Source organism: Rhopalosiphum padi, chromosome 4, assembly GCF_020882245.1.
Source record: "Rhopalosiphum padi isolate XX-2018 chromosome 4, ASM2088224v1, whole genome shotgun sequence".
Taxonomy (NCBI): domain Eukaryota; kingdom Metazoa; phylum Arthropoda; class Insecta; order Hemiptera; family Aphididae; genus Rhopalosiphum; species Rhopalosiphum padi.
Window position 1 is genome coordinate 43935702 of NC_083600.1, and position 13088 is coordinate 43948789.

The window sequence follows — 13088 nt, forward strand, 5'->3', positions numbered from 1 at the left end:
ATTGTACATTAAAATTCACTATTTAAAACCGTAAAATTTAAATTTACCTCCATATAAACACTCGACATTTTTCTGTTCATATCTCATATTTAAAAACATAAATTAAATTGTTTTACTCTTAAAAACTTTGCAAGTTTTATATTATTCAAATTTTGAAAAGCATAACTCATAAAAAAAAATTAAACTAATTTTACTTTTCAGCACACGATAGAGAAATAGGAAATATTTGACATGGAAAAATAAAGACATACTTATTGGAAAGGTGACAGTTTATTTAAGAAAAACAAATTAAGTGCTCTGATTTTCTATAATCCGTGAGTTGCTAATATATGAAGTTTTTTTTATGTTATAAATAGTATATATTTTAAGATATATTATTTTTGATGCATTGAATATTTGATAGTTTTCATATTATTTTGGTAAAAAGAGATTCAATGTTAAGTAAATTAGGTAAAACATATTAATTTAAAAAAATACATATAAATCATTTATAAAGACAAATTATATTTATTGATAAAATCCTTCTATATACCAGATTTATTACGATTGAAATTAAGTGGTATAGTACAAGTTTCACCATGAAAAATAAATTGTAAGAAGGTAACTAATGTATAAGTACATATTATTTTTTTACAGTTTCAAATGTTCAATAGTTCAATACGTAAGAAAATTATTAATATTAAATTATTAATAAAATACTAAACAACATTTTCTTATATTGTATACGATATATTATTATCGTGTATAGATTAATGAATTATATCACGGTAGTTAATTTCTGAATTAACCTAATATCACATTTTCTAACACTATATTTTTTTAAATATAAAATATTAATTCAATTTTCAAAAATAATTAAAATTATAAAATAACCTAACGGATAAAAATGAACTAGCTGAAAACGCCACTGCAATAATAAATCGGAAATAATTGAATAACATCTGCGTGCTTAATTCTTAGTATTTTTCGACAATGAAATACAGAAGGTTTTTGTTAATAAAAATATAATGTAATATCGTTATTACAAATTTGATAAAAAGTGAGATAAATTATAAGGTTTCAGTGCACCTAAATTACCCAACAAGATTTACAGTGGAAAAAAAATAACAATCGCAGTTTTGAAAATAATTATATCGCTAATGATTTTAACGGTAACTCCAAACGTTCCTTTAAACGAGTTATCAATTTTTAATCAGTTATGTGCGTTTGTAACTTCGAGCTCGCGTTGTAATTAATTTATTTAACGTTAATTTCTACACACGAAAGCCTTCGTCTATAATGCTATAAACACTATAATATTTTAGTATATATTTCGTACAAACACAGTGGTTACAATAATCGGGATTAAAAATGTTCCTCATAATATCATAATATTATATAATAGTAGGTATAGGTACCTAAAGTAATATTATGTGTACTAACGACCGAAAATGCTGTAATATTGTAATACTAATGTGTGTACAGTGTATAAGTATACTATGACATATAGTATGACACATCATAGATGGTTTCACGTACATTATAATAATTATTATGAATCCAGAATCCTATTACATAGGTTACGTGTAGGTAATTGTATTATTAATCTGAAGCGTAGTGTAGTGTATATTATATTAGTAGGTATTCGTCATAATCTCAGTAATAGGTAATTACAAAAATGTCACAGCGACAATGTTATATTGTAACATCATCGTTTTTGTAATCGTCTTTATCGTCGTGTATACAGATCCGTCCTCTGGACAGACACAAAACGTCAAATCGACGAGTTTCCGCTTCGAATGACGGCTACTGCAGAAGTGCGTGCGATTCGGCGGCGGCGGCGACGGAGGGTTCACGGGCACGCGGCTTTTATTCAATGTTCGCAGAGATAATATTTCGTCCGCGAATTATCTCCCAGAAATTAATTACGACAAAAGAGCCTCTCCCTCCCGGGGGTCCCGTAACAGTGTGGATTGGGGCGGGTGCGCGGGTGCGCGAGTCCGTGTGGCGTTTATTTAGTATTCATCACGTGGAATCGTTCTAAAACTATACATAACACCGCGACCGCCGCTGCCATAAGAATCGGGGTCGAGTAGCGTGGTTTTGACGAGTGCGGCTCCTCGGTCTCTTGAAGACTGAAAATGTATATATTATTGTACGATATTATATTATGCGTTGTAATAATATCACCACGGTCGTCTCGTACCGCTGCGCGTGCGCGTGCCTGTATAAATCATGCGAAACTTCGCCGAACTGCTGCTCCGCCCCAGAAATGTAATATATTGTACCTACTTATGATGACGGTACATAATAATAATATTTTACTATCACGTCGCGGTTCGTGGGTACGACGTACGTACACACTAATGATATTATGTGTTATAACGTATACAGGTATGTTATAATTTCAGGGTTGCGAAAAATACTGAGGTTTTTTATTTAAATTAAACAAAACAAACGTTTTATTCGTTTAAAACTTTTTTTGTTGTTGTTTAAAACGATATTTTTAAATATATTTACATACATGTTTATAATGTCTTCAACAAGCTTAAAACACATGTTAAATAATATAATTTTGTTTTTTAAATTGTTTTTTTTATGACATTATAAATCAAAAAAATATCTATTTGTCAGAATTCAATTTAAATTGATTTAAACGTCGATTTATAATTTATATATATTTAAACTTTTAAGTCGCGTTTAAAACATTTTGCAACACTTTCCAATCCAATCCTAATAATTTTTAATAACTCATGAATATTGACTTTTTGGAAAAATGTGTATACATAAAGTAATAGGTGTATAATATGGTAAATATCTCCTACACTCGAATGTTAAAGAAAACGGATTTTTCAATTTATTCGATTTTGGCTTAATTATTATTTTCCTTTTTTCACACATATTATTAGGTAGTAATAATGTTCCTTGTTATTTTTAATTTATTTTTTAATTTACTTAAACAGTTATTTTTTTTTCGTTTTAAAGAATATACCGAATTGTTCTTCAACACATACCATCGTATAATATAACAATACATTAATACAATTTACGAATCTTGCATAAAGGTAAAAACTTACATTTTGTATTTACTGACTGATTATTAACAAAATGTTCGAATGATAAGCATGTATTGATAATTTTGCATTCGACGTTATGTCGTTGTGTACCTTTTATTATACTACCAATCTGATATTTAAATAAATGTTCCTTCATGCATATAGGTTGTACTACAAATTTGTTTTTGCAAAGATTACTAAAGGTAAAGTAATATACAGAATACAATAGGTGAACACTGAACTTACTCATCTCCATTTTACATAATATTACGTTTTTCCTAAAGTATTGAACAATATTTTGGTGGATTCGATATTTTAAAATCACTTTTAAAGACATTAATGATATTTTTTTACAAAGCGTGTAGCAAAGTTTGATCAATATGGTTTCCGGAGCCTACACGAGTATTTTAGTTACAACGTTTTTGTTTTCCGGCGAACACGGATTTGCGGGTTTTCACAAATAGAGCAACCGCAGTATGGTGTGGTAGACGCATACGACGGGCATAAAGAGGCGTGTGACCTTAATCGACCGATCGAACCTAGACAATTCCCCGTGTTTGCCATTACACGGAAATATTGAAATATTGACACGGAAATTGCGCGATTCTCGACCACGTATCACAGCGCCAACTATTCAATTATAAGCGTATTACTCACTTTCGGGTTCGGTACGGGACAAATTGTGTTGCTCGATATACCCGTCGGCTGGGATTTTTAGATGGTTTCTCTATTCTATATATACAATATACATATATACTTCTCGCACTGTATTATAGAAAGTACCTATTATTATAATATTATACATCTATCTACACGTCGTGTCGCATTCACGTATACCGAAATTCGTTGCCACGGTTACCAATGTCGACGTTGATATATATTTTAATGTTACGAATGCGGTTCGACGATATTTTTGCAGGCCTACGATTTCCAGCGGTATATCCGCTGCTATACCGTTGTTGCTGTTAATGCTGCAGTGCCACGGACAAGAATTTAAAATCTCGATAGGAGGGAGGGAGGGAGGGGGCGGTAGGTGGCTAAGACCGTGATTATTGATTACTGGAGATGCGCTCCGTTGACGGTATCGCGACATTGTAAGAAAACGGTTCACGAAAAAAAATTAACAACTACGTTAAAATAAAATTTAATACATATATAGTTATAATCTATTGACTACGCCCACGATATCACCTTTTGATCGTAACGTTTTCTATAACAAATCTATCGGAACGCGTTGAATTTAATATAAGAATATATTACCATTATTACAGAAACAGTAATTGATTAATGACGGATGACGGTAAAACGCATTTTAGACTCATTGATCGCTCGTTATTATACGATATAATACCTAAAATAGAAAGGCCGACATTTTGCGAGCCTGCACAGTATGGTATTATACATCTTTGGTGCAATTCAGGCAGAAGGACTTGAGGGTGCTAATCATCCTCGGTTTTGAAATTAACCATACATAGCTCGTAATTAATACCATTTGTGACTAACAAAAAAATAACGGGCATCAGTACATCCATTTTCTTCGTCAAAGTTGTGCCACTGACATGCTTGCTAATATATGTATTTTTTTTTTTTTTTTTTTTTTTTTTTTTTTTTTTTTTTTCCGTTTGAACCGACAGCAGAGGAGGATCTGTGTGAACACTACTACTCCTCTGCTGCCATCGTTTATTAATATTTAATAAAAACATTAATACATGCACATTCTTAACATATAACTAATTATGGTTGCTTCACCTTAAAAATAACATTAATACAATAGGTACAATACAATGTAATACAATGCGATACAATAATAAAGTCAGTCAGTTGGAGCGGCTGCCACTGGATTCGCTCTTCGTTCGGCCTCAGCTACCCTTTCATCACGCTCCTTGCAGCTTAAAATGTTTTCAACCATGTCATAAAAGGACTGAGTGGCACGTTGGGAGGCAGCCCGTAGCCGGTCGTTCTCGCTGAACGGGACATCAGAGGGGCCGCACAGCAAATCCTGTACGTCTCCCGGAGTTATATTTCGGTTACCAACAAACATCTTCACTGGCAGCCGAAGCGGATCCCAGTAAGCACAATCAAATATCGTGTGTTCCACAGTGTCCTCAGGGTGTTGGCAGTACAGACAAGCCGCATCAGGAGCGCGCTTCATCCTGTGTAGGTAATACCTGAAACACCCGTGTCCAGTAAGAGCCTGTGTTACATGAAACGTGAGGTCTTTGGGGCATCTTTTCGTCCATCTCATCAGGTCCGGAAGAATCGTGCGCGTCCAGGCGCCTCCAACGCCCCGACTCCATCTGTTCGACCAGGCAGCAAGCAAGATGTCTCGCTCTGCTCTCCGGATTTCATCCTTAGAATCAGCTCTGTCCGGGTCGTCAAGTTTACTTCGGACTCTTTTGCGTTCCAAAGCAAGAAGATCACCCGGAGGAGTTCCCGCCAGAAATAAGGCTGCCTCAGCCGAGACTGTGCGGTAGGCCCTCGTGACTCTGAGAGCCGCAATCCTCTGTGCCCGGATCATAAGGTTTCGACAGATAGCGTACTTGCATGCTCTTTCCGCCCACGTTGGGCAGGCGTACAGCAGCCTGCTGTTCACCACAGACATTAGCAGCGTTCTCTTAGCCTGTGAGGGTCCTCCAAGGTTGGGCATGAGCCGTCCTATAGCCAGCGCTGCCTGGGACGCCTTCCCCGAAACAGTAGTGAAGTGTCCACTGAAAGTAAGGTGCGAGTCCAGATGGAGTCCCAGGTATCGCAATTTCCTTAACAAAGGAACTGTGTGACCCCCTACAACGAAAACCGGATCCCGATACGCCCACTTCTTAGTCAGCATGATGGCCTCTGTCTTGTGCCGTGCTAGTTGAAGTCCGTGAGCGCCCATCCAGCCATCAATAGCGTCTAATGTGGGGTTGACCACCTCTTCCAAGGTGTCTGAAGTCTCTCCAACTGCGAGTAGGGCTAGATCATCTGCGAAGCCGACAAGCTGAACCCCCTCCGGAACGTCCATCCTGAGAATGTCATCATAGAATACATTCCACAATGTGGGGCCGAGGACCGACCCCTGCGGAACACCCCCTGTGACCGGCCTGTCAATGCTGTTCCCATCGGTTGTTCTAATGGTAATTGTACGATCCTCCATGTATGACCGTAAAATTTTTAGGAGGTATCGGGGGACTCCTCTGCGTCGAAGAGCCTCATCCACGTGCTTCCATGGCGCAGAGTTGAAGGCATTCTGAACGTCGAGTGCCACTAGGACGCATAGTTCCTGATTTCTTGAGGGTCCATGATTGGCCCACTTAGCCAGGTCAAGAACCTTTTTGATGGCGTCCTCGGTGGAGCAACCCCTTCGGAAGCCAAACTGGTTGATACTGAGTCCACCAGCCCTCTCTAAGTGATCGTTAAGCCTGAGTAGGAGGATCCTCTCAAATAATTTCCCAGTGGTGTCTAGCATGCAGAGAGGCCGAAAGCTAGATGGATTAGATACTGGCTTGTCCGGTCCTTTATGAAGAAGTAGGAGTCTGGCCCTTTTCCACCTAACAGGAAAAACTGACTCACTTAAACATCTATTGTACATTTTAACAAATATATCGGGGGACCTATTGGCAATCAGCGAAAGCATCTCATTAGGAATCCCATCCAGCCCGGTCGCTTTACCCCTTGACAGTCGTGAGACTGTTAGCCTGGACTCCTCTGTGGTTATAGGTGGGCACTCATTACCATGATTTAAGTTGTAACCTTCGGCAGTGGTGGTTGGAAAGCTAGGATCTACTTGGCTATCCATCGGCACACATTGCCAATTGATAATTGGCATAGTGGGAAATAGGTGATCAGCAATCTCGTTTTCGCGTCCTATTGCAGCTAAACCTGGTGGCTGTCTGCCCAGCCGCCCCGAAACAATTCTGTATGGCACACCCCAGGGATCGTTATCTACCGATGCGCAAAGAGCAGCCCAGCTAAGCTTCTGTGACTTACGGATGGAAACGCGTAAAGCCTTGCGTGCCTCTCTGAAGGCAATTCTTTCCGCTGTACTGCCATCAGGGCCTTGTCTCTTAACCACTCTGAGATATATGCGCCTATTCCTTATGCATTTGGCTCTAAGGTCGGCAATCTCATGGTTCCACCAATGAACTGCTTTCCGTTTGTGGGCTCCGTAGACTCTTCTGGGCATACAAGAATCGCAGGCATTAACCAGATAGTTGTTGAGAACCTCTGCTGCGTCATCCACCGAAGCAGGCTCCTCCAAAACCGGTGGTCCCTCATCCAACTTTCGAGAGAGCGCAGCATAATCGAGCTTACGTGTGGCCCATCCTAGATGTACACCCCGTCCCATGGGTACGTTATCGTTAAGTGTTCGCGAGTAGGGAATGAGGTTGAATGTGATGTAGTTGTGGTCGCTACCGGAATAGTCATCGAGGACCTCCCAGTCCACTACCTCGTAGGGGCCCGGGCCCGAGAAGGTTACATCAATGACCGAAGAAGACGCCCCTCTCTGGAAGGTAGGGTGGCTTCCAACGTTGTTGGCCCAGAGTCCAAGACTTGCGGCAAAGGATTCAAGAGCTTCTCCTTTACTATCATCTACACTAGAGCCCCAGTACGTGGACTTAGCATTAAAGTCACCAGCAACCAGGAGAGTTTCATTCTCTCTTTCCCCCTGTCTTATAGCTTGTTCAAGACCATCCAGGAATCCCTTAAAGGCATTCAGGCGGTCCTCTGCGGAGTCGCCGTTGGGGGTCCAGTAGCAGCTGAATGCTCTAACATTCCCAAATCGGAGCCATGCAAAGCCCGGGCCAGAACCAGTCTCCTCCGCCACCCTAATATATGTATTTAAAAATGCTCATGTATAGAACCTATATTATTTAATTAACTTATATTCTGTTTCCGCAGTATGAAACGTACATATTATTATTATTATCATTAAAATAATAATTATTCATATCATCGTGTTATGTAGACCGTGGACCGGTTTATAGTATGTGACATACAATATAATAAACAATAATAATAAATAATAATTTAAGCATAATATATTTTTTTTTTTTATAAAACTTCAACGAGCTATCCAGTAATCATAATATAATATAATATAATATACTGTGTCGTAAGTAAAGTGACTCTTTTGATATATACACGCACGAACATCATAGGTAGGTTAGGCAAGTATATACTATATCGTATAATATCGTGGTTCGTGACCCGAATGGTTGAGAAACGGTTCGTCGGTTGTGCAAACAATATAAACGTAAGTATAGATACATATTATGACAATTTAAACTACATGCGATGTCAATTATAACGACAAGAAACAGTAAATAATAAAGCGTTATTTTCTCCCGTGTAACGATATGCAACCATGCAGAGTAATTCTTTTATCAGTAAACAGTCATTTTCCAGAGACATTTATGCGTGTTGTCGAAGACATCGTTTTTCATACATCCTTTATGTCGTTGCGCAATATGGTTAGGTCGATTAGGTATCATAAAACTAGTAATTACAAATAATTAGTAATAAATATTACATTTTAGACAAGCGGAGTAGTTAGTGAAGCATATACATTAATGCAAAACATTAGAGCACTACTCCAATCATTGATTTTTAATACTACTCGTATCAATAAATATTTAACTATTGGTTCAAAAATCAATTTCAATCCTCAAAAAAACAGCTTACTTCGGAATCGTAACTATTGTATGTGTCTGTGTGTATCATATTATTTGGTAATTTTTATTCTTTAATTTCATCGCGGTTAAAAATATATTGTGTATATTATTTTTCACTTCAGATTAAGCTAAAAAAAAATCAGAACACTTTAATACATGGTTTAGATATAAAACACTCACAGAATTTTCGAACGATGTTGTAGCTTCTTGGAAGATTTTGGGAAATATATGCGAATAACAATAAACGTATTATAATCGTGAGAAATTAAACATAGTTTCAATTATAAATATTAAAATAAAATAATCAACATTTCGATCATAATTATTTTTTTTAAAGCTCTTTTTAAAATAACATTCGAATTCAAAGAACTTATCATGATAGCTGATAGGTACCTATACAATTTACAGACGACTGTCCCAGAGGCCCATCAAACTAGTATCGTGTTTTTGTTTTGATTCGTATGACGTGTGTAATCACTTTTTCGGATATAAGGAATGGTGGTGCTCAAAAAGTTTCATAACATATCAACTCTCCCTCTCTTATACTTGTTTAATGTTTGGTAGATAGAAATATTACTTAAAATTATCAAATAGTTTTTCAGAAATTTTTTTTTAAATGCAATAACTCTTCGAAATCCCGGTATAAGAGATCAGAGTTCTATTCCCGGTGGGGAATAAAACTTTTTGTAATTTATATTACAATTTATCACTAGCTTTGTTATAGTCCTAGAAACATCTTAAAAATATCTACAAATATTTGTTTAAGCATTGTTTAAAATACTTTTCTCAAAAAAATTAATAATTAAATTTAGTGCTTTATGTATAACAAAAAATATATGCACACATTGTACAATTGTGGTATTGCTTAGTTTTTATATTATTACTTTTAATTTTAATTCACGAATTTTAAAATACAATAATGAGTAGTTGATTACAATTTTTGATTCACTAGAACTGTTTCTAAAAATAACATTTATTTTTAGTGTTCTATAAAATCTTATTTAAACAATTACCGTGTTAATTATAAAATGTTTTTCATAGAAAACCGAATAGTGACTTCCACAAGAAGTGCATGCATCGTGAAAACTTTGATTTTGAATTTCACTCTTAATTCCGATTAATATATTTCATATCGAATTATTAGCAATTAGCTTCTTTCCGCTTTTGGGCTCGTCTATAAATTGATTTAGGTAATCACTGATATAATTCAGTACTTGTATAGTGTAGTATGTAGTTTGTGGTTTGACAGCAGAAATCGGTAACCACAGCTGGTCACACCTTGTTGTATCTAATGATTTAATCTTACGCTTAAAGCGATCGGGACATTGTGCATCGGATCATTGTAATAACGTTCGTTAATTGTTGTTGTATTCGACTAGCATTATGAATGTCAAGGCGTCATAAAAACGACATTGGATGTCGAACTACTTGGCTATATAGAGAGAAAACAGGGATTTTTATCTATAGATAATGCCAATATATTGACTGACAGGAATGGTCGATTTCAAGGACCAAATATCCTATTGTTTTTGATAGATTCTACCTACCCCGTTTGTATAAAAATGGTGTCATGGTGTCGCTTAATTTTACTAAACTTGTTTCTTGTCTGCTTAATAGTGTTCGCCGTTTATCAAATATGTATATACTATTATATTATATGTGTACTGTGCATCGTATTCGTGTGTGCATGTTTGTGCCCTGTTTGTTCTGTAACGTTTAATAGATTCATGATCATATTTTAAATCAGAATTATTTATAATTTTGATTTTTTTTTTTTTTAAATGTGTATAGCAAAACAAAATGATTTTATTCGAGATTGCAATTTACTAAAACAACGTCAATTAATCAGAGTTTATTGTACTAGCTATTAATGTCTTCTATAGTAATAGTATACATCGAGAAAACCTCTGCACGCCACATGTAAATGAGCCAAGCATGAAAATTAAGTCATAATGTGATATTTTCAAGTAACAAGCCAATGAAGTTTTTTTTTCATTACGTAAATAATAGTGTTCTTACATAGTAAAACAAAAAAAAATGTAATCCATTGCAGCATATCAGATTTAAGTGTTCTCGAATTCGTAAAAAGTTAAGTGGGTACGGTCTTTAAAACGTACTAAATGAAACGTACACATATTGTGTTGGTACCTACCGTCTCAAACAACATTTAAATTTATATTTATTAAAATATTCAAATTTTTTTATCAACTCATATCATAATATCATAGTGTTACATTGTTACAACAATAAACAGCGTGTTTCCTTCAAATACCACATTGACCGAGTAAATAAAAATTAAAAAATAAGTTTAAACCAAGGGTTTCACTGCAAACATTTATATATATATATATATATAATTTACAGAGAGTTCTTTCTTTGACTCAATGGATGCTTCGTGATAATATTTTTATTTATAGTTTTTAATCGAAAAAGGGCTTTCTCACACACATGTCGTGCGTCGCTATATTATATTTTCAAGCATGAAATAAATAAAAATATTTGTATCTATTCCAGTGACTATCGTATTATAGCTAAAAATTAAATCATTTAAGTTCATACATATGATGTATACTTGGTACTAGATTTTTACCACGTTATGCTCACTTGACTATTTAAACAACGTTAAACTTTTTGATACCTATAGGCCACTATAGTTATAGTTTTGTTTTTGTGCAATGTATGCATAAAGTTTGATCGGTTAGTGTGTTATAAGATTTATATTATATGAGAAATAAAGTTTATTTTGTTATTCACATGCCGTATTCAAAGTTTATTAACCACAATAAGTCACGACAAGCTTCAATTATTATGTACATTTTTTTTATAGAATTTTACTCGAAATAAACTATTTTGGCATATTTTAACAAGAACTATAATATTGTAATACTTTTATAAAACCACAGTTTGAGATTTTTTTTTTGAATAAATCTAACTTGTTATATTATATAAACATTAGACATAATATATAAATAATCATACTAATAATATTTTAATATATTCTAAAATTTTCTCAGACTATAATAGTTTGATAGAATATATTTTTTAACGAAATTCTTGATAATATCGATCTCTTCGAGCAAACCACACATTTTTTCATCTATAATAAAACTGCATCAAAGTAAATCTGGCCAATTGCCAGGTGTGTACGTTTTCCCACGTCCCTTAGTTTCGGGAAAGTCGTGTTTTTGGTACATTTAGCAATTTTTCGTTATGTGTAAATGGAGACTCGATTGAAAAAAAAAACGTAAATGGATACCTATATATTTTTGTCGAGCCAAATGAGGGATAGTATTCCGTAGTATTGAAAGCTGCGGAAATATTGTCCAGTTCATTTCTCATCGAGCCTTCGAAGTTTACAAGGTGATACACCAAGCGTGTTGGCACCTATTTATCCTCATGATTAATTATGCAGTTACATAAATCTCGATTTTCGAAAAATCATATTATCTTTAGTTTATAAAGTTAAAAAAAACCGATTGAGATGCATCAACATTACCAAAAAAAAAAATCATCTAAACTTTGTCAAATACCTAGTTTGAGGGCACAATAGAGGCGAGCATACTTGATTAATCACCCTATATAGTGTATTCACTATATAAAATGATATGTGCACGATGGCTGCATTATACTCTAATAATATTATATTATGTTTTCCCGCAGATGTTGCCGACAAACAAGTGAGATTAGACATGTTCGAGTTCGTGACAGGCACTATAGAACAGACGGCGGCACTAGTAACGGGTGTACTGTATGAGTTAGCCCACAACCAAAATATCCAAAACAATCTCAGAGAGCACTTGGATAGCGAGCTGGACGAACATCAGCAACAGGTCACAATCGACCAATTGGATCGGTTACCGTACTTGGAAAACGTGTTAAAAGGTAGGCAAGATAATATTATGTGGTATAGGGATTATACCAGACATTGTAAATATTTGATTGTGTCGGGACGGTGTTATTACGGGCAACGAATTGATTAAAATATAATATTATTGTTGTTATACCTAAACAAATACACTTAGTTTTACGACAACATAAATCAAAATATAGGATTGTATAATATACAGGTATAATATAACATTTTTTAGCGTATTGGAACATATGACTTATAACTTTTAAGGAACAAGATTAAGTATTAAGCATTTTCTAGTATCTACAAATAGATAGTATGTATATGTCCATTATAAATATATCGATAACCATATAAATAATGTCGTATTATGGAGAGTTATATATTATGAATCAGGTTGTATTGTTGTAATATGGTAACTGTGAATAACATTGTTTGAAATTCTAAAGGTCTTACAAGTTTTAAAATACAATAAATCTTAAAAGGCCCAGAGTACGGATTTTTTTGTTACCCTGCCATTTGGATTTAATATGTTAAAGCAGTATTCAACTC

At 35.0% G+C, this 13088-nt stretch overlaps 2 protein-coding genes across 3 annotated transcripts in view; one reads left to right on the top strand and one right to left on the bottom strand.

Annotated features, from left to right (window-relative positions):
* Nucleotides 1–13088, bottom strand: part of LOC132930683 (protein amalgam-like) — a 305488-nt gene that overhangs the window by 164711 nt on the left and 127689 nt on the right. The gene's annotated exons all lie outside the window — the stretch shown is intronic.
* The window catches only part of LOC132930163 (cytochrome P450 6B1-like), a 59569-nt gene that overhangs the window by 23799 nt on the left and 22682 nt on the right, over nt 1–13088 (top strand). The window contains exon 3 of the mRNA XM_060995872.1: nt 12347–12568. Within this exon, the coding sequence (XP_060851855.1) occupies nt 12347–12568 (222 nt within the window). The remainder of the gene's footprint in view (nt 1–12346; nt 12569–13088) is intronic.